This window comes from Taudactylus pleione, unplaced genomic scaffold (genome assembly GCF_031769625.1).
Source record: "Taudactylus pleione unplaced genomic scaffold, aTauple2 ptg000006l, whole genome shotgun sequence".
NCBI lineage: Eukaryota > Metazoa > Chordata > Amphibia > Anura > Myobatrachidae > Taudactylus > Taudactylus pleione.
Genome location: NW_028284409.1, coordinates 26,737,809 through 26,765,280, shown reverse-complemented (window position 1 = coordinate 26,765,280; position 27,472 = coordinate 26,737,809). Strand labels below are relative to the sequence as shown.

Below are 27,472 nucleotides of genomic sequence, written 5' to 3'. Positions count from 1 at the left end.
CACCATCATGGTGAAGTATTTTCTTAAAAATTTATAACATTTATTTTCATTTTTTAAAACAAGTGCACACACCATCCAATGTGTAATAAACGTATCCAACAATTAAAACAAGATGGGAAATTACCAGAAAACCCTATATATAGGGCATGTAGATGTTAATGATGGAGGTATTCCGGATTACCTCTAACTGCATCTATATTAGGATCCTCTGGAATCACCCACTACTCCAGTAGTTCTGTCACACTAGCAACGCGTTTCGGGAGCTCCTCCCTTCCTCAAGGCATACTTACCCGGAAGTTTGCGTCTATGGGGAGTAGCGGATGGGGGGAGTGCCTTATCTCCCCTAGGCAGCGATTTTGACGGCCGGGTACACTGAACTACAAGGTAAGAAGTTGACTAGTGCGTCTTACCACCCATCCCCGGCAACAATATGGTCCCAGCCGCCTTAGTGAGGCAAGGGACTGCTTGTGCACTATTCCACAAAGGGAATCCTTACCTCACATCTCCATTTGCCTGACCGCAGTGCCTTAAGGCTGCCAGCTAAGCCATGTTGAGGCCTGCTGAGAACCTCAGGGCATAAAGCGATACTGGTGTTTTGGCGTAGGTGGAGGTAGATGGAGCCGCAATCTAGCGTAATTATTGCCGCTTGTTCTGCTAAACTCTGAAGTCTTACAAAGTTAAAGCAAAACATATAAGAAAAAAAGCCTAGGACTGCCTAGCAGTCCCGCTGTTATAACAGGTGCTTATTGCCGCGCACCAAACAAAAAAAATGAATGCCTGTGGCATGTAGGGAGTAGGACCAGTGCATGCTGGGAGCTCCAAAGCTTTGCTGTTTGGTGCAGTGGACGCTGTTCAACTATATATCCCAAGGTAATTCCTGTAGACCCTATGGAACCCTAAGACGAAAGTTATGTTCTCAACTTTTAAAACTTCTATACCTTGAGAGAAAATAGGCACTGCACATGGGGTGAAATCGGAACGCGCTACCAAACACAAGTCGGGAGTAGACAGCACTGCACACGTGGCTGGTTTCTGCCATTTCTGCTTTCTTTCCCAGGCACACTGATGCGGTTTACTAGAGAGACTGTCCGACTCATTCACACCCTGGCAAGCCACGCCCCGATTCAAATGCCATGTATTTAGACTTGCAAAAGCCATGCCCCCCCCATGTCCGCTGTCATATCTGACGTAGGTGGGTCTGTTCCATGAAGGGGAAATAGTTACTACCGTGGATGCAGCAGCCAATGAAAGTCTGTCTGACTCCTATTGGCTCATAAACCAAACACTGCTACCAGGTAATACGTGTGTACAACCCAGCAACAGTGTTTGTTACTGTATAGTGTGGACCGCACTCACTGCAGTCTGCACAACACTAACTGAAATGGACCTGGACTGCTACTTACGGCGCCCAAACGCTCTATCGGTCCAATGGTGCCCAGGGCTCTACCCCCGGATAACCACCCCTAGTTAAGATATTGCTGCCGGGTGACCTGGAAAACTTAAACTGTGTGGGGTCCTGAGGAACAAGAGGTCTATTTACTAAGGGGGTATGGGGTGTCCAGCTCACGGGGGATGGGGGGGGGGCGACACACACACAGGGTTAGGGGGCGACACACACACACAGGGGTAGGGGCGCGACACACACACACAGGGGTAGGAGGCAACACACACACACACACACAGGGGTAGGGGGCAACACACACACACACAGGGGTAGGGGGCAACACACACACACACACACAGGGGTAGGGGGCGACACACATACACACACAGGAGTAGGGGGCGACAGGACTTCCCGGGTAGTCACCACTCTGTGCTGCTATCCACCTCGGGGTGAGCTGTGCCGGGTGTCAGTGGGGGGAGGCCCGCTACGCAGACCCACGGCGCCCCCCAGCCGGTAATGTCCGAAGTGTGAGAGGCCGAGGGCACGGCCGAGTTATCAGAGGACACCCCCCACAGGGCGGCTCAGATCTCCAGCATCACCCGTGCTCTCCCCGGATAAAGGATCCTCTCTGGGTGGCGCTCCGGGGTCACTCAGCTGGGGGTGCTGGGCTCCTGTGACCCTTCTCTCAGCTCTGCGGCCCATCAGACCTGGCCCTATATAGCCCCGGAGTATCCGCTCACATCGCTGGGCACCTCCCGGAGTTCGAATCATTCCCGACCTGACAAGCCACGCCCCAATTCAAACGTCACACTGCAAGCTACGCCCCATGTTCGCCGTCATATCTGACGTAGATGGGCCTGTTTCACGAAGAGGAAATACAATACAAGCGGGGACCTAAGTGGGACAGGTCCGGGCGGAAGTGACGTTTGCGGCTCGGCACTTCAGGCAGCAGGATCGCTGGTTCCCGTTTACAGCAGCACTCAGAAGCCCGGGCGACTGGAGAGGAACTGGACGAGCTGCTGCTATAGGTGATACCTATTGTCACTGACACCTCAATATCTGCCCTATGCTGCTCAATTACTCCTATGTGTTGTCCCTCTGTCTTGTTAATATCACGTATGAGCTGTGTATACAGTATATAGGGAATTTACCTCCTGTTGTCATTCTGTATTTTCATCTTACGTAACGTGTTTGTGAAGGAAAAAAAAAAAAGATGCTGTCTGTGCCACATTATCTAAATATCTATACCAAATTATGCTTTCAGTGGTCTGGGGACAATCACTTGTGGTAGCCTGATGTGGAACAATATAGGAGTAGACTTCATGTGTAATGCTCCATATTTTATATTTATCCAACAGTGCAGTCATGTCAGGACTGATTAGTTCAGTATTATTTTTTGTGAAGTCTGAATGTAGACACTTTTCATATGTCCTGATGGGTATGTGGTCCTGGCTGGCTGTGAGGGCGTATGCGGTTCTGGCTGGCTGTCAGGGTTGATGCTAGATGCAATGTGGCTAAAGGACCTCTGTGATGTATCAACCACGTGACCGCTGCAGGAGGCTGGACGTCTCCTGCGTTAACATCCACGAGGGCACAGAGGGGGAATAAGTATTTGTGGCGAACGTAGCGAGCCACCGTGCCTGAAGCTTGGCGAGGGGACACTTTTGGTCCCCCGTTAGCATCCCCGCCTATCCCCCTTTCATGCCGGGTCACGTGGGTGTCCCCTGCAGCCCTCTATTCTAGTCATAACCGTTTTGTCAGAGGTATGCAGTTCTGGTACCACAAGTCTCCATTTTATTTGGTACAAAAAAACCTATTAGAAGTGCTTCAATTCAACTTTGTTAATAACAAGTGCATTTGTAGCTGGTACATGATAATACATCATTATAGTACTATTTTACAATTGGATGCCTTCTCAAACATTGTAAAGTAAGATTCTGCATTTTGTGAAAACTGTATATCAACCTTCATATATGGAAATATACATATTTGTATAAATCCTGAAATGTCTTTTGCAATGTTAATAATAGGTGTGCGAAACATAAACTAGAGTTATGAAATTGTGCAGATAAGTACTTAGTAATGTATTGTTTTAACTATTTGTTATTGTCTGGAAGGGATGCAGTGAGGAAGCCGGCTGTCGAAATCCTGGCATGGGACTAATGATAGGCGTCCAAATACCAACTCCTATCATTAGCCTCACGCCGAAATACAGATGCCTGGCATACCGAAAGTAGGTAAGCCTGGCGTCGGGAGCTGTTAGCTGCGGGGGTGGGGGGGAGGGTTAGGTTTAGGGATTCCCGGGCTAGGCTAGGGAAAGGTATGCAGTCAGGAAGCTGATGGTCGAAATGCCGACTGCAGGCTTCCCAACTGTGCAATCCCGACAAGGAAATAATGATAGGCATCGAAATCCCACTGCCTATCATTATCCCGACGACCGGCATTCCGAATGAAGGTAAGGCGGGAGTGGATGGCCTTACATGGGGTGTTGGCGTCGGGCACCCCCGGGGGGGGTTTAGGGTTAAGCACCCCCCTGGGAGGTTTAGGGTGCGGGGAGGACTGGGTCGGTTTAGGCACCCCAGGGGTAAGTTAGGTTCAGGCACTAGGGGGGGGGGGGGGGAGGTTAGGCACCACTAACGGAGGGTTACGTGGGTGAGAGGGGTAGGGATAGGGTTAATACTTACCCTGTTTGGGTCTCCATCTGCCGGACTTCCGACATCGGTATTACATCCGCCGGGCTTATAATGTATAATGCTTAGCGTTCCCGATAGGCTGTTTTAGTGGGGCGCGGCGCCCTGCCCTCCTTCTGGAGAGCAAAAAGCACCCTGCCCTCCAGGAGGAGGGCAAGAAGCGCCCTGCCCTAACAGCGTGCGGGAGCCGGTCTCACCCGCGGGACGCAGTGTCCCGCGGGTGGACAAACATACGGTGATCCGGTCACCGCCGGAGAATAGACGCCGGGCGCATGCGCCCGGCATCTATTCTCCCTTTCTGCAGCGCTTGGGGGCTGCCCGGCATGTCCGTAAGCGCCGGGCACGCCCCCAAGTATGACGAAAAGGGGACGCGTCTTATAGACACGCCCCCTTTTCATAACCACGCCCCCTTTTCGGGCACAAGATTGCCCTCTCTATCTCCGGCGCCCTGCCTGCCGCCGGAGCTAGAGGGAACAGTAAATGCTTGTGCTGTTTATACAGTAAACGTATAATATATTGCTTTGTATTTCCAGTCTGTCTCATTAGCATAATTGTTGTGGTATTGAGATCCAGGAGTATGAAAGGTAGTAACGGGAAAGATCTTTGTTATGAATAGCTTGTGTTGCTGTTATCTTATGAGTCTTCTAAGAAGTATCTAAAGTTTTTTTGCACTTTAACGCTTAGAGAAGGAGAATGGGGAAGGGAGGTGGCATGACAGCGTTGTCTGAGTATAGAAACTTTGTGTTAAGGCATATGTACCTGTAAGGAAGTGTATTTCTCACTGATATAAAATACACACTGATGAATATGGCGATTCGCAGCTGGTTCTGACTGTGTGGCTCTTGATCTGTCCCACTGATACTATTCCTATTGTTCGTGTGGCTGTTGCAATTTGTTTGCATTGTTTATTTGATATTTACAATTGGTTTGCAGCACAAAAGCAGGGAAGACAGTGCATGTTTGTTTTTATTTAAACTTAGTGCTTTTATAACATACTGTGTGTTTTTTTTTTTTGTTTTTTTTTTATGTACTTCCTTTAAAGTCAAATATTGTGTGTTCTGTAACTTTAATATTAAGACTGTCAAGCTACATCTGGCAAGAGCCAGGCACATATACTACTATTTTCTTGCCGTCAACCTAGTACGTCTATTATTCTCTACTTGCGTAAACTGGCACATATGCTACCCTTATGGAGCTGGATGTATTGTGAGATTTGACCAGCTCCGCAAACTGCACAAGCTGTTTTTAGAGCGCATTTTACACCTGTGTTTTTGAGTCAAGATGCATCCAAAGTTACATCATCCCTTTTGTTGGATGCTCTTTACTTTCACTTGAACCATAAGTGCTATATTTATTGTATTTTGTTCATCTATATAATCTGCTGTTATGTGCATACATATGACCTTGAAAACCACTCCGATATGGACCCTTAAATAAAATAGTAATTTGCAGCAATAAAAAGATAGATGAGTATTTAACTCAAACTGTTGATCTAAAACCAGAATGATTGGTTTAGTTGATTTCGATATTAGCAGGGAATGTCACATGGGTTAATGCGCTCATAGGGGCATATTCAATTAGGTGCAAAAAGTCCTGTGCTTTTCGCATGCCGGACTTTTTGCAGTTATCGCTGGTTTTGCCTGCGGAAAAGTATCGCGCGTGTACCTGCTTATCCCCGTATTCAATTCCAAAGGATGCGAAAAGTGTTGGCAGAATTGGGGAAATCAGGCTGACGCCCCCAAAAGATACACTAACATTGGGGACCAATGTAGATGTACTCGATTAGCCCTACTGAAGTTATTTGGGGTACTTAAGTGCTATCCTTTGCTCCAAAATAGCGTCTTTGCAGAAGTGGTGAAGAATAGCATTAAGCAATTTTTTTTGCTGAAAATAAGTAGTCCTGTCAAATTTGAGGTACTTGAAAATGGGTGCAACCATAGTTAAAAATCGCTAAAGTCAAGGCTTATAAAGCGCAAAAAACGCACCTACAGCAAACACCTGCAATTAAAAGAAAAAAAAAAACTCCCCCATACTTGCAGAATACCCCCCCCCCCCCCCCCCCCCCAAGTCTATTCTGCCAGTTTTGGAGCTTGTACTCCAACTTTGATCTTTTTCAACCCCTTTTTTCAAAGTCAGTTTTCGGGGTGTTCTTTTATTTTTTACGCAGTTTACCTGTAGGGTGGTTTCCCCACCTTTGCACCCCAAACCGTACTTTTTTCGACATTTATTCATTCATAGGCAAAACTTTTCCACCAGATATATTGCATTGCATTTTCGCACCAGCGACAAGTCGCCATAATTGAATATGGGGATAATTTTCCACCGGCAAAACTTTTTCGCAAGAAACTTTTTTTGCCGTTAATTGAATATGAAAATATCGAGGGAGTAAAAAGCAAAACAAACAACCTACCTGCCATTGTGTAACAGATTGAATATGTACCATTGCAGAAAAGCAGTGAAAACATGATGTCCATGAGTCTTCGATAACTTCTAATAACCCTACAACTTTTTGCAGGGGGTTTGCAATTTATTGTAACACTTTTTAAACCTAAAGATCTTTAAATTGCAACTGAACCAGAAAGATAGTCTACCAAAAAATTTTGAGACTCTGACCCTGCTATAATAGCTTAATGTCATTGTATGCCCATCTTCCTCCAGTGAGGTCAGGCTTGCCCCATCTCACTAGGCTGCATTTTTGAGCTGTTGTAATCTGAGAGCATGTTTACATATGACTAGGAGGGATTTTGCATCCTCCTACTATAAATTATAAGGGTATTATATGTAACTGAGGCATTACATGACTATATAATGTGAGATCTGCTTTAATAAGAAAAAAAATCCTCACAGATGGAAAAAGTCAATGAGCACACAAAACCACTAACCTAAAGAGTAGACACAAATGCTATGAAGTAAAACCCACAACTCAACGTTATTATTATCTTTTTATTTAGATAAGTGGAGCTGCGTTCAGCCATAAGGCAGGAGCACTCGACCACTGAGCATTATTATTATTATCCTTTATATGACGCCACAAGTGTTCCGCAGCGCCTTACATAGTACATAGAACTAAAAAGTGAACAACAAGCACGTAACTTACAGTACATTACAGTGCAGGACAAGGACACGATTTATATACATTGCTGCAATAGCGATTAAAGCACTCACCATTATAATGGAGGGTGGAGCCTTTCTCGTCTGACAGGCGTCTGATCGAGAGATTACAAGGGTCACATGACTATATATGTCAATAAATTATACATTATAATAGATTTAATTTGGAGTGAAACATTGGTGTTCTGCGTAACAGGATGTGCAACTCTGTATGTTTATAGAGATGACCTATTTGCAAGAAGAGGGGCTGGTAAATGCAATATTTTGGTTATTAGTGATCCACGTCAACTCAACTCAATGTCATCAGTGTCCTCTAATTGTAGCCCAATTAGCATTGGGGGCTGTCTCTAGAGAGATCATTGTGTATGTATTGTCTTATGAATATAGAGATGCTGCAGTAAAGTATTGCCCCCTTGTAAGCAAGTTCATTGAAACATAAAAAGGAATCATGTTTTGTACATTAATTTCTGGTTTGGTTTGTTGTCTGAGTGACCTTTCATTAGGTACATGTAGGATTAGACTTAAAAACCCAGTAAGAGACTGTGAACAAAGGAATGTTTGTGCAGCATGAGGCAATCATTTTCATCAACACTTGCATTTGCTTTGTGGGTTGCTTTATGTGAGAACCTCTACTCCAATATAGGCAGCTCTGGTCTTTCTTGTAAACATCCTGTATAGATTCTTCCCTGATCCTGTTCATGCATGTTTTATGGGAGTGATGCAAACACAATGATAGATGTAAACTGCTGCTCTTCTAAAGAGAACCTGTCATGATGTCCCAGATTGCATAATGCCTTGTGCAATAAAAGGGATGTACAATATATGAAAATTGGTGTAGTGGGAAAAGGTGGTTTGCTTATTGCAACCAGTATATGATTGTTTTTTTTTTTTTTTTTTTTAAGTACTAAAAAGTTGAGGTGACCGTAAAGTATGATGTCATAAACACATGACCTTTGTTGGGAAATTACTTCACCCTAACAACACCCCCACTCACTACATCCTATGGGGTAGATTTAATTATCCGTGAGGTGGGTAATATGCCCTCGTTGCAGTCTGAAAATGCCACCAACTGCACCGCAAGTTGGCCCCCTCGCAGCCTGTCTCACTCCGGATTCGTGGGAGCTACTTTTTTATTTTATTTTTTTAAGAATGTTTTTATTACAAATAACCGAATGCAAAAGTATAGACATGCAATCATTGTACTCTCCAAAACAAGAGAAACAGGCGTTGGAAGTCTAAATACAATATAGCATTGTACAAAGAAAAAACAAGAGCATAACATTCAGTAAATTTTTACATTTACACCTTAGTAGGTGGAGATAACAGGAATGAGAACAAAAAAAAGAAAAGGATAAATTAGAGTGGGGAAATTGGGAGGAATGGGAGAGGGGACCACAATGAATAGCCAGGTTATCTGGTTTACGTACCAAAAGCACACAAAGTATCACATATCATAAAAATAAAATAAAATATTGAAATCTTAAATTATAAGAGAGGTGCAAATTCAAATAGTCTCATTACAACCATAGTATGCCCACCAGGGAAGTGTACAAATACCAGCAGTGGAAACCCACAACAAGTGTAAAACAGATTCCCAGGTAACTACTTTATAACTTTGGGATAGAGGTCTTACTATATGTGAACCAAGGTTCCCAGACTTTGTCAAATTTATCGGATCTATCACGCAAGGATGAGGTGATCTTTTCCATTGTTGCTATAGACCAGATTTTAGTCATTAACATATGCAAGGAGGTGGTGTAGGGAGTTTCCAACATTTGGCCAATACACATCTTGCTGCATGAAGAATATGAAGTGTAAGTTTATTGGCATAAGCACTAAAGGTGCCTATCCATTAAGCGACTTGAAAGTCTGAACGTCTAGCGTTCAGACCTTCAAGTCGCCTAGGTGCAGTGCCCACACTGAACGGCGTTCACTGAACGTCATTCAGTGCATGACTCCGACCTCCTATCAGAACATGCCGAACCTGAGAATCGTCGTCAGGTTGACGGGCATGTTACGTAGATAGTCGGGGTCGGCAGGGACCCAGCGTGCACACGCATCGCTGGTCCTTGCCGGCTATCCATTTGCAGACTTTCTGCACGATGCGACCCAAAACCTCCTGGTTTTGGTCGCATCGTGCAGAAAGTCTGCTAATGGATAGGCCCCTTTAGGCTGGATATTGGTAGCCCTAATAGTGCGGTCCAGGGATTAAGAGAAACCGGGATTGAGAGAATATTCCCTAGAATGCATTCAATGCTGGTTCAAAATTAGCAGATTTTGGGGCAGCTCCACCAGATATGAGTAAAATTACCTGGTTGGCTATAATCATGCCAGCATAATGGAGAGGACGAAGGGGAAATTCTATTTACCCTACTGGGAACCAAATACCATCTGGTATAGATTTTGTAGGAGTTTTCTTTTAATCAATGAAGATATGCTTGATTGGGCAACATTCTGCCTAAGTACTTTACATGCATCCTCTCTTAGGGGGGGCAACTTGGACTCCCATTTACTTTCGTGAGGCAGAGTACAGTCCGAACCTAAGGACTGTAAAAGATAGAAATAATACCCTGCCTCATTGGAGAATAGAAGACTAGAGACACCATCTTTTAAAAGGAGTTAGCTGTCGGAAAATCTTTGCTTTAGGTAAGGAATTTAAAAAGGAGCGAAGTTGTAGATATTTATAAAAACAGGGCGAAGAACCTGGAACTTATGGGCTAAAGATTATAGGGTGCACCATGAACTGCCCTTGATAAAATCAAAAACAAATCTAGGACGCATCGGTAACTGAAGTCAGGGGTGTGCCGGAGAGAGGAGCCGGGGGAAAATCTGGGTTATCCCAGATAGGGGTAAGAGGTGAAGGACACGAAGAGAGGCCATAACGTCGGGTGCACATAGATCACACAGAACAAGTAAATCGGGTAGCTGGGGCACAATTAAGTGATACATGGTTTAACCTAGTCGGAAAGAGGAGAGAAACAAGTGAGGATACCTTGGCTTCTGCCACTTAATTTTTTACCCAAGGCAAATTGACAGACGGGCAAAACCAGGTGAGCGCTTGGCTCAAATGAGTTGCATAATAGTATTTTCTTATATCAGGCAAACCCCTACCTCCTCACAGTGAACTTCTAATTAAGCCTAGGTGGTTTATCCAATGAAATAAAATTAAATATATCCCTCTGAACTCTGCTCAAGGCCACCGTGGGTATTTGTACCGGGATAGTTTGCATCAAATAAAGGATTCTAGGCAACACATTCATCTTTATAGTAACTAGACGACCGAGCCATGCAATTATCCGATTCCTCCAGAAGCGTAAATCAGCTGTTATGCTAGCAAAGAGAACAAGAAAATGTTCTCTGTATAAGGACCCATAGGAGTTTGTAATGAATATACCTAGATATTTAATTTTCTTAGTTCGCCAAGTAAAGTTAAAATTTTTGGCCAACAAAGACCTAGTGTACCTCTCTATATGCAGGGGAAGAGCTTCTGATTTAGAATAATTAATACGATAACCAGAAATAACGGAGTAAGAAGATAAAGTTTGAAACAAATAGGAATAGATGTATATAGAGAGGAAAGGGTAAGGAGAACATCATCGGCGAATAATGATGATTTAGATTCATTGTCCCCGACCACAATACCCTTTATATCTGGATTAGAGCGAATTGGGCACGCCTGGGGCTCTATAGTCAGCGCAAATATTAGAGGGGACAGGGGACATCCCTGCTGGGTACCATTACTGACTTTAAAAATATTAGTGTCCCTACCATTCACCCGTAATCTCGCTGTCGGATTACAGTACAAAGCTTGAATACCAGTTAGGCAAACATGAAAGGCCATAAGATTTTATCAAACGCCTTCTCGGCATCTATGAGAGAAGAATTGAAAGTGTCTTATGCTGGGCATACACTATACAATTATTTGTCAGATATCTGCCAATCTGGCTGGTTGAAAAGAAAACCTGGTAATGTATGGGAGTAAATGACAGTCGATCATATGGTCTTAAACACTGGAAAACAAACAAAAAATGATTGTTCAAATTGATTAAATTCGTGTGTTTGAACCAATTTGTCTGAACGACCATTTTTGTCTGTTTTCCAGTGTTTGTGAGCAAATGGTCGATTGTCGTTTGCTCCCATACATTACCAGATTTTCATTCCAACCAGCCAGATTGTACAGACATCTGACAGAAAATTGTATAATGTATGCCCAGCATTACTCTTGCTGATCATATGAACAAATTGTTCTTCGGGTGTTGTCTCTCGCTTGTCTGCCTGGGATGAAGCCCACCAGGTCTGCGTGAACAAGCTGAGGAATGACCCCATTTAATCTTATAGCTAAAATCTTGGCAAAGATTTTAATATCATTATTTAGTAAAGCAGGGCTCGACAAATCCATCCCGGGGGCCAGGTCGCCATGGCAACTATACTTTGTTGCCTTGCGACCAGATTTTTCAGGGAGGGATGATTGGAATAAGTAGTGCTGCAGCGGAGATTCATGGGCGGCCATTTCACAGGAGTGCATGCGCTGATGGTGTCTCCTGCGCTGGCTGACTCTGCTCTCTCTTCTGTCCCGGTAAGAGGTTCTATGCATGGCTGTTTATTGTGGCTGCGGAGGGAGGGTAGGTATGTGGCCACCGGGGACAGGGGGGAGGGGTGATTTGCAAAAGGGGGGGCAGGTGAGGTAGTGGTAGTAGCGGCGCCGGGTGGTTTTTTTTTTTTTTTTAAAGTTTTAATGCTGCCGTGGCCGCGCCTTCTCTGTGGCCACGGCAGCAAAGAGTGTTAACCCCCATCATCTCCGGTGGCTGTGGCAATCGGGGACAATGTGGCCGAGCAGCTGCAGCCGGGACAAGTGTCCCGGACTGCAGGGCTAAGTGGTACATAGGGGACAGGGTTAGCCGGCTCCCTGAGTGGTGCTGTGCGCTGACGCTGGGGACCCGGAGCCTAGCTCCCGGCGCCCCCAGCTCAGCGATGCAGAAGGGGGCTGTGTGTCGGCTGCTGGGGAGCAGGAGCTTAGCTCCCATTGCCCCAGCATTAAAGGGCGGCCGAATTGAGTGCCACACTGGAGGTGGGAACCGGGTGCAAGAAGCCGCTCTGCGCTCCCAGCTTGGGGACCGGGAGCCTAGCTCCCGGTGTCCCCAGCTTCACAGGGCCAGATGTGCACACGCTGGGGGAAAGGGAGAGCCTGCTTCCCCGATCCCCAGCGTGGAAGGCGGCAGGAAACCGCTGCTGCTGGCACGAGTGTCCCAGCGCAGCAGGACTGAGAGCCGCACACAGGAAGAATGAACAAGACTGCTCCCTGTGTGGTGAGGCAGAGGCTAGGTGCCTGCATGCCGGGGGGACAAGGAGAGCCAGCTCCCTTTACCCGCAGCACTAAGAAGGGGAACAGCAGCTGAGCGCTGCTGGGAATAAAGGTGCAGCTGGTCCTAGGCTGCAGAGCGCTCGCCTCCCAGCGTCCCAGCACGGCAGGGCTGATTTGGTAAATTATTAACTATTGTTTTTTTTGTTTTTTTTTGAACGGTGGTCTGGCTCCTACTATTTCATCCTGGCTCCTAGATTATAGAAAAATTTGTCGAGCCCTGTAGTAAAGAGAGGGGGCGATAGCTCGAACAAACATTAGGGTCCGTCACAGGTTTATGAATCGGGATAATTCGAGTTTCCAACATACGCGGGGACAAAGGTTCTCCTCTAAGAAAACCATCAAAGAGTCTGCATAATTGAGGTAATAAAGTTTTACATTTCTTAGAATGTGCTATAGACATACCATCGGGCCTGGGGACCTTGCCTGATTTCTGAAGTTTAAGAGCCTCCTCCAATTCCTCAAGGCTGATCTCATTTAGGGAGATTACATTTTGCAAGGAAGGAATTAATCTCAGTAAGTAGCGAAGGAGAGGGGGAAGCATCAGTGTCTGCATTATATAATGCAATATAGAAGCCCTCAAAGTCCTTGACAGTTTTATCAGGATCGTGGGTCAGATCCCCGTTTTTAGTTTTAATAGATAAATTATTTTTAGAAGATATCTAAGCTCCCAATTTCTTTGCTAAAATTTTGTCAGCTTTATCACCTTTTTCGTAGTATAGCTGATTAAGTCGTCTGAGGCATTGCTCAGTTTTGTGGGCCAACAAGTTCGCCTCTGTCCTTGACAAGCCGATCCAGGTCAGAGAGAGAAGACTTATGTTTGGTCTCTAGACAACGCACTTGCTCAGTCAAATCTAAAATAGCCTGGGTACGGGCTCTGGAGATCCTGTAGGCAATTTGAATAACCGCCTTGTGTGCCTCCAATAAGGTCATATCACCAGAATCAGGGGTGTGATTAATAGTAACATAATCTTCTAAAATCTGAGAGACTTGGCTAGTAACATCCTTATTTTGGAGCATAGCTTCATTGAGACACCAGGACGGGGGTAAAGAAATAGGAGTTATACCTGTCAACAACAAAGACACCGGGGCGTGGTCTGACCAAGTTATAGGGTGTATTGAAACCTTTTGGATTTTAGAGGTTAAGTTTCGGCCAATACATATCATATCTGTTCCAGTGTAAATTTTGTGGACTCTGGGGGGGAAAAAAAAGTATAATCCTTTGCCAAGGGATCATAGACTCTCCAAGAGTCAAACAGTAAGTGATTCTTGAGCAAAGAAAGTAACATCCTAGAGTCCCGGTGACTGGTATGAGCTAAAGATGGGGGAAGGGGATGGGAATGATCAAATCTATGGTGAAGAATCGTATTAAAATTCCATGTCATTAGTACGTCACCTTTGCGAAACTGATTTAATTTAGAATGTAGGCAAAAAATATCCTTGGTTAACATTCGGGGCGTATACATTAACCAATGTAACTGGAGCATTATTTAGCTGTCCCACTATTATGAGAAAGCTACCTCTCATTTGGCACAATTGTTTTTGTTTCCAGTTGTAAATGAGCGACCACCAGTATAGCGACTCCCCTTTTCTTATGAGTATGATCACATGCGTGTAATACAACAGGGAATCGCCTTGAGCATAATTCAGTAGAGCCACGGAAATGTGTCTCCTCGAGGAAAACTACATCCCCTTTAGCTTGCTTTTAAAAAAGGAAAAGTTTGGTCCATTTTTGTGGGCTATTTAGACCTTTAACATATGGGTTGACATACAGATGAATAAATTTGAAACCTGAAATATGATACCAATAATCCTAACATGGTGGACCCCCTGGGGGCTAGGGAAAGGTAAGAAAAAATAGAAAAGAACAAAAGAAGTTATATAGAAATACAAAATAGTAGACTCAGCACCCAAGTGAGAAGAGTCTGCACTACTGAGCACCCATATAAGGAAGTGGTGGGGGAAGAACCCCAACTAAGCTCAGAACAGGTCCTAGCGACCTGATGGGGGTAAGGTACGGACCTCAAAATGGCAGTATAAAACACAATAAGAGTTCGCCTGGGGGACAAGAACCCACAACACATGAAGGAGAACCTTTATATAGCAGGAAAAGTTAAATTGAAAATCATCTGACTAATTAAACAATGAAGGCTATAAGCTAGTACATAAAGAATCAGTGCAATATGAAATTAACTATAGTAAACAATCAAACCATCTGCAGAGACCAGTTCAAGGTGGAGTGCGCTGAGCCGAGGTATTAAAAGGGACCGTTGACCAAAACAGTCGAGGAGCTCTTTCTGGCAGTGGTGAACCAGGAGGATGTTGAGATGCAGACTCTGCATGTGAAGATGGGGGTACCGTGTCTTGAGGAAGAGGAAGGTTGAGCTTGGAGAGAAAATGGCGAGCCTCTTCTGTTGATCTAGCTGACAGATGTTTTCCCTCTATTTGGACTATCAAAGCAAAGTGAAATCCCCACCTATAACGGACATGATTGTCACGCAGAATCTTAGTGTAGTCCTTAAAATCATAGCGTATTTCGAGCGCGATAGGGGACAGATCTTGAAACACTGACAAATGGAGTATATAGGAAAGGTTCCTGGACTGCTACCTGATGAGACTAATTGCAGGCACAGAAACAGACAAATGTCAGGTGCACAACTCCAAATTAATGATGATATATAAATGCAATAAAATGTTGCAATCAATAGAGGTTTTTAGCATAATCTTGGCCAAGGTTATGGGCCTACCCACCCTATCCAGGTAATCTCTTTAGGGTAGGTCCCTAACATACTAGGGTTCAAAACCAGAGTGCAGGCACTCCCAAACTTGCCCAGCTAAGCCGCCCCAGGGCACCGCCATAGTAAGAAAAGTGCAGTGTAAAAAAGATAGTTAAGAGCAGCCACAGCTGCATATAAAAAATGAAAATATAAAAGTGAAGTACATGTATAATAAACAGTGAAGGGTTAAAATGTGTTATATGCGGTGCCCTGAAACAGATCAACCAAAGCAATCCAGGGGGACCCACGCCCCAAAATTGAACCAAAGTTCCACTACAGTATATAACTTGTAGGACTTACCTAAAATTGTGCCTAATACTAGAGTGCATATATAGTGTTCTCTCTAGCTCCGGCGGCAGGCAGGGCGCCGGAGCTAGAGAGGGCAATCTTGTGCGCGCACCGAAGGCGCGCGCGGCCGAAAAGGGGGCGTGTCTATAAGACGCGTCCCCTTTTCGTCATACTTGGGGGCGTGCCCGGCGCTTACGGACATGCCGGGCAGCCCCCAAGTGCTGCAGAAAGGGAGAATGGATGTCGGGCGCATGCGCCCGGCGCCTATTCTCCGGCGGTGACCGGGTCACCGCATGTTTGTCCACCCGCGGGACACTGCGTCCGCGGGTCAGAACGGCTCCCGCAGGCTGATAGGGCAGGGCGCTTTTTGCCCTCCTCCTGTAGGGCAGGGTGCTTTTTGCCCTCCAGAAGGAGGGCAGGGTGCCGTGCCCCGCTAAAACAGCCTAGCGGGAACGCTACAAATACATCGACAAATGAAAAGATTCAAACTGACAACTGTTTCAGGACCTTTTCCTTTGATTTGAAATAATGGCACGGCAGTACCACATCCATAGGCGGAGCTGTGGATGCAGGTTTCTGTCTTAGTGTGTAAGGATACTGGATTTCAACCTCTATACGCACCTACCTATACCTTCTAAACCCTGCCTATAAACCTCTAAAATTGACGCTATTTGCGTACGCAGTCATACAGTAAAATAAAGACTTTAGACCTTGAACATGTGTTCCAAAGCACAAAGTATTATTCAAGTAAAGAACAGTCAATTACACGCTGTGATCTAAGTACAATTTAGCGCAAAGAATTATACAGACCCAAGATAGTCATACATATGCAAGCGCTCTGGGACCAGATTCCGGCATCAGCAAGAGACCTCCGTCAATCAGCAGAATAGACTAGAAACCCAGGGTCAGAGCACACATATTTATACCCCCCCAGAAATAAGCTGAACAAAAGAGAGGTCCTGTTGCGATTCCATTGGCTCTCCTTCACGGTGCGTTTGTTACAAGGCACTTAACAGGTTGATTCAAATGGCCACAGTCCAGCCTCCAACAGCTGGCTGCCTTCGTTTTCCCACCTCATGCAAATCTAGGCTGTTGGTTTTACAAAGTACATTTTGGTTCTTTATGTCTTTACGGTCCATAAGTTGCGAACGCATGTTCCGATCTTCACACCGATGATACCGGAAAGCTGTGGATAAAGTGCGGATCAGTATAATATCAAACACGGCTTACTTATCACATATTAAACCTTAGATACCAAAATAGTCTTTATTTCACAGCATTTGTAATAAATGAATAAAACTTGGATCTTTTACTTTATAGCTATGGAACCTTTTGTGTAAGTGTGCATTATGTAAGTATTAGGGATATAAGAAAAGACGCTAGTTAGGTTTATCTGATTTGGGGCAGATGTGCACACATGCAGCTAATAAACAGCGTTCGCATTCAGGAAATTGTGCCTACGCTACTGAGCGTCATGTTAGCAGCGCAACTGTGCGTAATGTGCGGTGTTTATGCATGAAATTCTATTTATGATGGATTTAAAATATATATATATACACACCACACACCACACACACACACACACACACACACACACACACACACACGTCCATAAATATTGGGACATTGACAGAATTTTCATATTTTGGCCTCTATTCACCACCATGATGGCTTTGAAATGAAACAAACAAGATGTGCTTTAACTGCAGACTTTCATATTTAGTTTGAGGGTAATTACACCCAAATCAAGTGAACAGTGTAGGAATTACAACGGTTTCTATATGTGCCTATTTTTTTCTGAAATCCGAATCCCCCCGATCCGAGGCCGATCCGAGTCAGGCTCGACTTTTCCCGCCTGACTCTGATCTGAAATCGAGGCAAAATGTCATCATCCCGCCTTCCGGGTCTCGCGGGTTTTGGATCCTATATAAGGTACCCGTGTCGGCGCCATTTTCTCACTCGGCTGTGGACAGTGAAGAGGGAGGGTGGGAGTTAGGGCTGGCTGGGCTGTGTAGTGTTGTGCTGCGCTGTGCTGCTGTTCTCCATAGGGGCTGTGTCCACTCCAAAGTCCTATGCAGTGTCCCAGTCCTAAAGGGGTGCTGTAGTGTTGTCCAGGGGGTGCTCTGTCCATCAGGGGTGCTCCCCCCCAAGTGCAAAAAATATATATTTTTTCTGTGTTTGTGAATTGTGTGCACAGTAGCCGCATGTGCATCAACAAAGTAGTGCCAAGCGTGCGCCTGTGTTATAAGTAAAGGGCCGGCTTGCTTGACCGTTAAAGGGTGATGTAACCCCCAAAGTACACTCCAAACAAAATAAAAAATATTTTCTGTGTTTGTGAATTGTGTGCACTGTGGCTGCACGTGCATCAACAAAGGAGCAGCGCCAAGCGTGCGCCTGTGTCCCATAAGTAAAGGGCCGGCTGGCTAATTTCTTAAAGGGTGATGTAACCCACAAAGTGCACTAGTCTCCAACAAAAATAAAACATTATTTTCTGTGTTTGTGTGCGCCTTAGCCGCACGTATATATCAATATAACATAAATGGAGGACCAAACTTTCTCCGATAAAAATAAAGTAGGGAAAGATCAAGAACCACTTCCTCCTAGTGCTGTTGCTGCTGCTGGGAGTTGTTCATCATCCCAGAGAGGAAGTAGGAACACCACTACTTTTACTAAACAATTGACCCTCCAACAGTCAGTAGCGAGGAGGATGAAGTACGACAGCAGTCATCCTGAAGCAAAACGTATAACTGAGGCCTTGACTGCTATGTTGGTGTTAGACGTGCGTCCGGTATCCACCATTAGTGCAGTGGGATTTAGACAATTGATGGAGGTAGTGTGTCCCCGGTTCCAAATCCCGTCTAGATTCCACCTGCATCCTCAAAGCAGCAGCAACAAGCGTGCGTCTGTCAGTTAAAAGGTGGTGTAACCCCCAAAGTGCGCTCCAACCAAAATAAAATAATCTTCTTTTTTTCTGTTTGTGTGTGAAATGTATGTGCAGTAGCCGCACCTGCATCCTCAAAGCAGCAGCGACAAGCGTGCGTCTGTCTGTTAAAGGGTGGTGTAACCCTTAAAGTGCGCTCCACAAAAAATAAAAAAATATTTTTTTTCCTGTCTTTGTGAATTGTGGGGGCTGTAGCCGCACCTGCATCCTCAAAGCAGCAGTGACCAGCGTGCGTCTGTCTGTTAAAGGATTACATCGGTGACAGCATCCAAGTAGGCATGTCAGACAGTCCGTACATGTACTGGCAGGAAAAAGAGGCAATTTGGAGGCTCCTGTACAAACTGGCTCTATTTTACCTGAGTTGCCCCCCCTCCAGTGTGCACTCCGAAAGAGTGTTTAGTGCAGCCGGGAACCTTGTCAGCAAAAGGCGTAGGAGGTTGCTTCCACAAAATGTGGAGAAGATGATGTTCATAAAAATGAATTATCAACTCTTCCAGGGAGACCAGCCTCCAGAACGTACAGAGGGACCTGTGGTGGTGGATTCCAGTGGGGACGAATTAATACTCTGTGAGGATGAGGATGTACACAACACTGAAGAGGGTGAGGAATCGGTGAATGAGTTGGATGAGGACGACATCTTGCCTCCGTAGAGCCAGTTTGTGCAGGGCCAGATTAATTGCCAGCTTGTTTTGTGGGGGCCCAAACGAACCAATCATTTCAGCCACAGTCGTGTGGCAGACCCTGGCGCTGAAATGATTGGTTTGTTAAAGTGTGCATGTCCTGTTTATACAACATAAGGGTGGGTGGGAGGGCCCAAGGACAATTCCATCTTGCACCTCCCTTTTTTTTTTTTTGCATTATGTACTGTTTGGGGCCTAGTTTTTCAAACTGCTATTCTGTCTGCCACAGCAGTGTCACTCCTACATGGGCCACGTGTTTGTGCCGCCCACTCGTGTCGCTTAGCATAGTCATCCATCTACCTCGGTGCAACCTTTTTGACATAAAAACACTATTGTGAGGTGTTCAGAATAGACTGGAAATGAGGGGAAATTGAAATTAAAGTTTTTGAGGTTAATAATAGCATAGGAGCAGAAAAATCAACACATTCTGTGATTTTAGCTGTTTTTATGCTTTTTTAAAAAAAAAATACAGATCCAAAACACAAAACCCAGAACCCAAAACACAGAAGGGTGGTTTTGGCAAAACCAGTCCAGATCCTAAACACGAAGAAAGATCCAGATCCAAAACACGAAAAGTGGCCGGTGCACACCCCTAATATATATATATATATATATATATTTACACACACACACCTCATTCCTTACTAACCGTTTCAAACTGTTATGGGCAGTGAGCTTCACTTCTCAAACAAGGTGGAGACCCCCATTCTGTCTGGGAGTGAGACTAAAACCTGTTTAGGATTCAGACAAATTGAATTGTGTAGATCAATGTCTGGGTTATATTACAATTGCCACAACTATACTTGTCTATATACAGGGATTCCCAATTTGTATGTAAAACACTCACAGTATTCTGGTGTATTGTCTATTCTATTTACTCTTCTAAGGAGGCTGTTTTTCTAGTTTTGGTATTTCTCTATGCAAGGTTGTCCCCAGAATGGGCCTGTCATGGCTTCTAAAAAGGTTATCAAAAACATTGCCATCTGTACTTAGCTCGTGAGTTGTAACTTAAAATGGCACTGGTCGCAAAATGTCATCTTGCAGATTCTTGTTTCTAAAATGGAGTCTAGCTACCATTCGCAAGATGGTGTCGCGCACGCTAATTTTTACGCTGATTCCGTCTCAGCCACTAATCCAGCTTCGACATGCGGTGCGCCCCCTGTCCAAGAACAACAGTTCTAGTGGAGAGCTGGCAATAGATGTTGAAAACAGCGAGTCAAAAAATCCTCTAATTGAGCCGATTCAACGGATTCAGGAATAAATTTTGATACGCAGGTTGTTTTTTTTTTCCTGTTTTCTAAGTCCTCCTGTTGGTCTTGTAGGAGGTGAATATCAGCCTGCATGACAGATCAATTTTATGTTCAACATCATTCGTACGAGCTCCTGAGTCTGATACCTTCTCTCGTAGACTAGAGACCTCCTTTTGGATTTCAGAGTGAAAGGCCTTCTTGAGCGATTTCATCTTCATTGAATCATTAGGTGGATCCAACTCCTCATCTGACTCCGAGACTGTAGCAGATTGAGATATGGGAGCTTGTTTATTAGAATGCAGCTGCATTTTAGAGATGAATATGGAGAGATCCACAGGTGGAGCAGATTTATGGGATTTAGGCATTATGAAACAGACTGGAATTTGGGCTATTAGTATTAGTAAGATATGACAGTTAGCAATGCTATTTCTCCATACAATGAAAAAAGAAGATAAGTCCCCCAAGCAAGCCCTCGTAATCAACAGCTCATCCAACAATAATCAACGTAATCAACAATAATCCAACAACGAAGAGGCTAGTAACTATGTAGAACACTTTTGGAAATCAGGCAGATTAAGTGTATATAACTGGGTAGCGTCCACTTTATCTTTTTCAGAACAACACTGTCCTTAGATGCCAGAATGCCCAAAATACTGTTGAGTCCAAAAGTATGCAGCAGGGCTTGCTACTCACCAGGCCCCTCAGCCAGAAAGGCAGGTTGATGGGGTGATCAGGCTGGGTTATAGCAGGCAAGATGGAGGAGCTCAGCCCGAGAGAAAAAATGGTGCCTGACAATATGGGAGATCCGGTGCTACGGAGGTGTTGCTCCTACAGGCTACCCGCTAACCACAGCAGCTACCGGAAACTATAATGGACATAGTGCTGCATTCCTCCGAACATGGGAATCCTCCCCTTCTCCCAAACCCTCTTACTTTACTGACTCCAATACCTATAGTACTGACGTCACTATGAAAGTGCACTGGTCACCAAATATCATATAACCAGCGGTCAGTGCCCATTCATTGTGATATTAGGAATTCATCTAAATTGAGAGCTAAATGCACTACAATAGGGCAATGTCAGATTCAAATTCCAACCAGTACAGCGATTTTAAACTTGTATTTATTTGCATGGCCACTGCTCAGCTAGTATAATGAGCTTATATTGGAGCTTAGTTTAGATTACAGTATGTCTGTTCAAATATAGTAAACCATTTTCAGACAATGCCAGCCAGAAAGCCAAAGGGTTTAGGTTTGTTTGTAATTTGCAAATATTGTTTAAAAATGATTGGCCTCCATATTTATTTGCTTAAGGCTATATTTTATTTTTGGAAGGGGAGTTTAACCCCCAGTTCATGTTGTAAAGCCACCAATCGGCACCATTTGGCATTCCCATAATATATATGCAAAGGAAGATTGACATAAATGAAATAGCTGTTGATGTGGTGGGAACATTTTGGAGTTCTGTACGGCACAAAGTACAAGTATTGTTCAATAAACAAATGACTACACTTGAATATGTAATATGTACTGTACACTTGTATTAGTATGTAGCAGGGTTTAAACATTGACATGTTAAAACTTAATGTTCCATACTGTAAAAGTAGTTCTCAGTAATTACCATTAGTACTTCCCTGTACATACTGTATCCGTTTAGAATTGTGCATTAATTGCTCCATGTTTTTAATAACGTGAGATGCATGTGGTGAATGTTCTATCGGCAAGGTTTTATTACAAACTGCACGTGAATGCCTGGCTTTGCTGTTATGCTATTTGTCTCATGCATGCACCTGTGAGAACAGTGACCTCACTGTGAATCATTCTCCAGTATTCTGATATGTACATACGGTTTAGCTTTAATTCTTTCTCTGTCACAGACATAAGTTATGTCATGGCAGGCCTGTGCTCTAGTCAATAACACTGACATGTATGCTATTAGATCTCTGTCATTTCCCTAAATGTAACTCCAACTTTGCACTACGTGCATTGATTGACAGAGATGATTAACCATCTCACTGTGTAAATTTATATGCCCACTTGCTGATGTACCCAGTTTCACCCAGGTAGACCTTAGATATTTATTGTTTCCATCTCCATCTCACCACTCTAGTAATACATTAATCCTTCACCTCTATAGCAATGCATCTCCCCCCCCCCCCTCACTGCTATTGTAATACGTACCACTCCCTCAGTATGAACACATTATCCTCGCTCACCTCTGTAGTAACACATTTCCCTCCCTTGCCCATGTTGTAACATATTCGATATTCCCCTCCGTCACCTGTGTTGAAATATAATCCCCCCCTCCAACCTGTAGTAACACAATATCCTTACTCACACCAGTACTAACTTACTCCAGAGGTAAGTGAGGGGAATAACACATTCCCTTCCCTTGCCTGTGTTGTAACACAGGGTGAAGAGATAACATACACACGCAAATTAATTAGTGCGGGAGAGCTTGGGGGCAGCCCAGGATCTGTGAGTGCTGGGCACGCCACCTAGAATGATGGAAATGGGGGTGAGAGCCTGATTACCATAAATGCTTTGATGTTATAAGTGGTACATTCTGTAGACTCTTTCAGGTGTTACTTACAGAAGTTCATACAGAAAATGCATGAGTTACTGGGGTGATAATATTGACTACACTAACTTTGGGCTATATGCATCTTCATCAAACAATGGTGCATATAGTGTTGCTTAAGATTCTCTCTCTCTTTTCCAGCAATCAAAATGAGTCTTCATATGATAAGTGAAAACGTTAAACTAGCGCGGGAGTATGCTCTACTGGGTAACTATGATTCTGCAATGGTGTACTACCAAGGTGTTCTGGAGCAGATGAACAAATATTTGTATGTTAAAGACGCCTTTCTTCAACAGAAGTGGCAACAGGTGAGGATTATTTGTATTTAAGCCTAAGCAAAGATGCTAACTTGATACAGTGTACAAAATAGTTTTGTTTTATAGTTTTGCTATTACATTGTGTCTTCATGGCAGACGTGTATGTCTCATAGTCTTAAAGGATTGAGAGAGATGTGGGAAAATACACCTTTTAGAAATTGACAAACTAGTTTGTTATCCAAAACACACTTAATGCCTTTTAGAATTAGTTTGGCATTCCGTGATTGAGGCACTTGATTAGATGAGTGGCATCAATTGCAGTTTGCTATCAGGTAAGTGGCACCTGTCCAGTAAAGTGTCAGGATGGGCAGAGGGGATAACCTCATGGGGAAAAAAAAAACATGAGTGTTCTCCTGCTATTTGTCCCTGCGCATATATTCATTCCATGAGGCAATGTTGATTACCACTAAATAGATTGATTTCTCTGTCCTTCAACACAGCTTCATTGGAGTTTATTGGAAATATAGGTAAGAAAATATTAATTAATTTGTTCAATTATTGTGTATCTGCATGCTAAAGTGACTCATTTGTTTACAAGTTTTTATTCTATATTAACTGCATCTGTTTAGTAGCATGGAATGTGATTTATTTATTTTTTATGTGTTGGTTGTAATTTTAGATGAGATATCCAATCGATGGTAAGGAATCAACCGTTTGTTCCAAACACCGCATTTTAAAGAAAAAACTTGAGATTGAATCATCAAAACGTTATCACTTTCTACAGCCAGCAGGCTATTTATTTGACCCATTGGGGTCGATTACATTAGGCGAGAGCAAGTGCAGCTATCTGCAACACTTATGGTACTGTCATTTCAAGGATTTTTGTTCCCAACTTCTTACAAAACTTCATGAGTCTGGGACGACTTCTGCTGCCGTTGCCAACGTCAACTCACCCCTACTTGAATTGAACCTTAGGGGCAGATTCAATTGGTATCCAGATAGTAGATCGACAATGAATAGGTTGACAATCAATAGGTCAACACCAGATGCTCGACACATGATTTTTATGTTTGTTTTTTTTAATTTTAAGGTTAGTGCTAAATGTTAAGGTTAGGCACTAGGGTGGCGGGTAGAGTTAGGCTAGGGTTAGTTTTAGGCACCAGAGGGAGGGTTAGGATTACAGTTCAATTAGAAAAAAATTGTATCGACCTTTTGTCTCTGTTGACCATTTGGTGTTGACCTATTGACCGTAAACATTTTTGTTGATCTTTTATATCGCACCCATTCAATTAGGTGCTGGGTTTACCCCACGCATTAAGCCCCCGGGGGTGGATTTTTCCTCAAAACCTCAGGAGCGGCAATGAAAAATCCACGTTAAAATGCAGACAATTGATTCCAGCACTTTGTGCAGAATCTATGGGTTAGCACGCATTATCCCATGGCTTACCACACGGGGAAAATGGCAACTAATAGGTCCAGGCATGAAACTCAGCTATTCCCTACGTGGCAAACCTTGCAATTTAATTGAATTCCCCCTTTTCTGTGTGTGTGTGTGTGTGTGTGTGTGTGTGTGTGTGTGTTGTTTTTTTGTTCATTCAACAAAATGGTAATCTGAAAGTTGTGGTTAGAGGCTATTACAATTTTGCCTATAAATGACTGTAAAGACTTCTGTGGAAACAGTCAAATCTAAAGAAAAATAGTTTTTAACCAAATTGACAGGATCATTATACAGCCTGGCCTCTCCACATTATGATTAGTATTGATTGGGTCAAACTGAGTTATTTGGTCCATGACACCTATTGTGTTTGAGGTCATTAGCACCATCTATGAACTGGAAGCAGTATGACCTTTTTGCCATTTTGAAACTTCCAATTTGTACAATTGGTCCTCAATAAGTATAATCAACAGGTCCAGTGTTTAAGCAACCTTGGCAAATGACTGGGTTGCATAGTGTATTCACCATTATTAACACTGAGTTATCTGTCTATTTGATTAATGGATCACAATTCTGCAATTGTTTCCAATGTTAGCAGAAAACCGTAGATAAGATAGACTTACAGTGATAAGGTTCACTGTATGCTTTTGCTGTTGAATCACTTTAACCACTTAACTGATGATTGATTCCCTACACACACACACACACACACACACACACACACACACACACACCCACCCAAAACCATTCAAAAATTGTTGTGGTTGTTTTTTCTTTATATTTAATAAAAATATTTGCTTTTTCTTTTTATAAAAAATAAATCTATATGCCTAGCGGGCCTCTCTCACCACCTTGTGTTCATAGGCCCAATTTGTAAACTTACCTCCCATCCCCATTGGCAGTACCCCCCACACCCCCCCGTAGTAGTAAAAGAGACCCTGTTTTACAGCCCAACCACCGGCTGTATAAAACTCCCATATTTGCATCCTCCTCCTCCAATGGTGTAATCTTTAAAAAAAACCTTCCTCCTACAGAGTCAAATTACTTTAATGAGACTCACCCTCCACTACGAGTAGATTTCACCCCTGATACAGCTGATCTCTGTACTTGAAGAAATCGGCCACATAGTGCTCAGGGGGTACAAAGCTCCACTTCTTGCAGTTTTTTTTCCCTGTCGCATGCCCTCCAGAATGCCATTTGCACTGCATTCTGGGGTGCGATTCCAGCAGTGATATCACCAGTCGCGGACCCGCTGCATCACAGCAGGGGGCTAAACAAGCAGGATGAAATCCATTCTGTACATGTGGATCTCCTCCTTAAAAACCATGGGACGCAGCGGGGGGTGCGATCGTATGTAATGCAACCGTGTCAGCTAAAGTAAAAGCTGGCTGCGTTTGCATCCAATGCGACCAGACCTGTTAAGTCATTAAATCTACAAGATCATGGTCCGAAACCTAAGCCCGGTTTACACTAAATCACAAATGCTGCCAATAGTAAACTTGATTTAAATTAATGAATCTTCTGAATATATATTTGTGTATGTAAATAAGTGATGCATATTAATTAATTTTAAATTTAGTTTTAAATGCAACCATTATATACCAAAATCACCTATAACATGCCAGAAATAATATATTTTTCACTGTTTGATACCCACAGGCTTGTACTTTCCAGTGTTTCACACTATTTGTTTTTTCCCCTCCTATTTCAGTACATTAATCATTATAACATTACAGCATCTTTAATACTCTTCCAGTATTGTGGCAGGCCTTATGATGGTTATATCACTTCTAGTTATGTAGAGACTGATATATAAAACACTCCCCTAGATGGTTTTGTTTAGTAAATGCAGATTGCAACAATATAACATAAATATAAATTATACATATATACATTGTTGCATAATAATCAATAATTCTTATATCCTCACACATCCCCTCACACCCTACCTCCCTATCAGACCCACACAACAATAACTAAAGAGCACACTCCTACCCCACCCTCCCTCACCCTAACACTCTTTAACCTAACCTAGCCCTAGTGGAATCTTAAGTACGGCCATCTAGATGTATGTAAAGCATTCCTCTAAATTTTGCTCAACACTATTCATGTGACAGAACAGAAAGCCATCAAGGGGGCCTCAGATGGCACCACAACCAGGAACAATTGACTGCATCCATCCACTTCTTGTCAATGTCCATCATCCGTCTCACCTCGTGTAGAATCTCAACCACCACCGTCTCACAGGGTAGGACTTTGCCCTGAATCGTAATCTGACACTGTGCATCCCACGTGCAAAACCTAACTGCTAAGCTAACTAAAAAAAATTGTGCACAAATCAAACCTTCCATATCTCTTGAATGCCCCATAAGCCCATTCAGGGGTAACTCCACCCCAAAAGGCACGGGATGCACAGAGCTCTTGAAACCTTTTGATAAACCTTTATGTTAAAGGGACAGTCGCAGAAAAAGTGGTCCATAGTCTCCTCCTCCCCTTGACACTCCTCCCGTTGGCAACCATGATCATCGGCACTTTTTCATACGAAATTCCCTCTCGCATAAAGCCTTCCATGGAAGGAGAGCCAGGCGATGTCTCTAAATTCAGGGGGATCCTCTGAGAGTTTATCAGAATCATCCCCTCTGAACACATCTCACCCGGGCAGTCTTTTAGTGACAGCGGGACATAAAAATAGGCCCGCAGAATATTCAGTACCCTCCTGG

General features: G+C 43.7%; 1 protein-coding gene across 1 annotated transcript in view; it reads left to right on the top strand.

The window, feature by feature from the left end:
* The first annotated feature begins 2,187 nt into the window (after positions 1-2,187).
* The window catches only part of KATNA1 (katanin catalytic subunit A1), an 80,297-nt gene continuing 55,012 nt past the window's right edge, over positions 2,188-27,472 (top strand). Inside the window, exons 1-2 of the mRNA XM_088456086.1 lie at positions 2,188-2,412; positions 23,202-23,368. Of these exons, the coding sequence (XP_088312212.1) occupies positions 23,210-23,368 (159 nt within the window). The 5' untranslated portion in view covers positions 2,188-2,412; positions 23,202-23,209. The remainder of the gene's footprint in view (positions 2,413-23,201; positions 23,369-27,472) is intronic.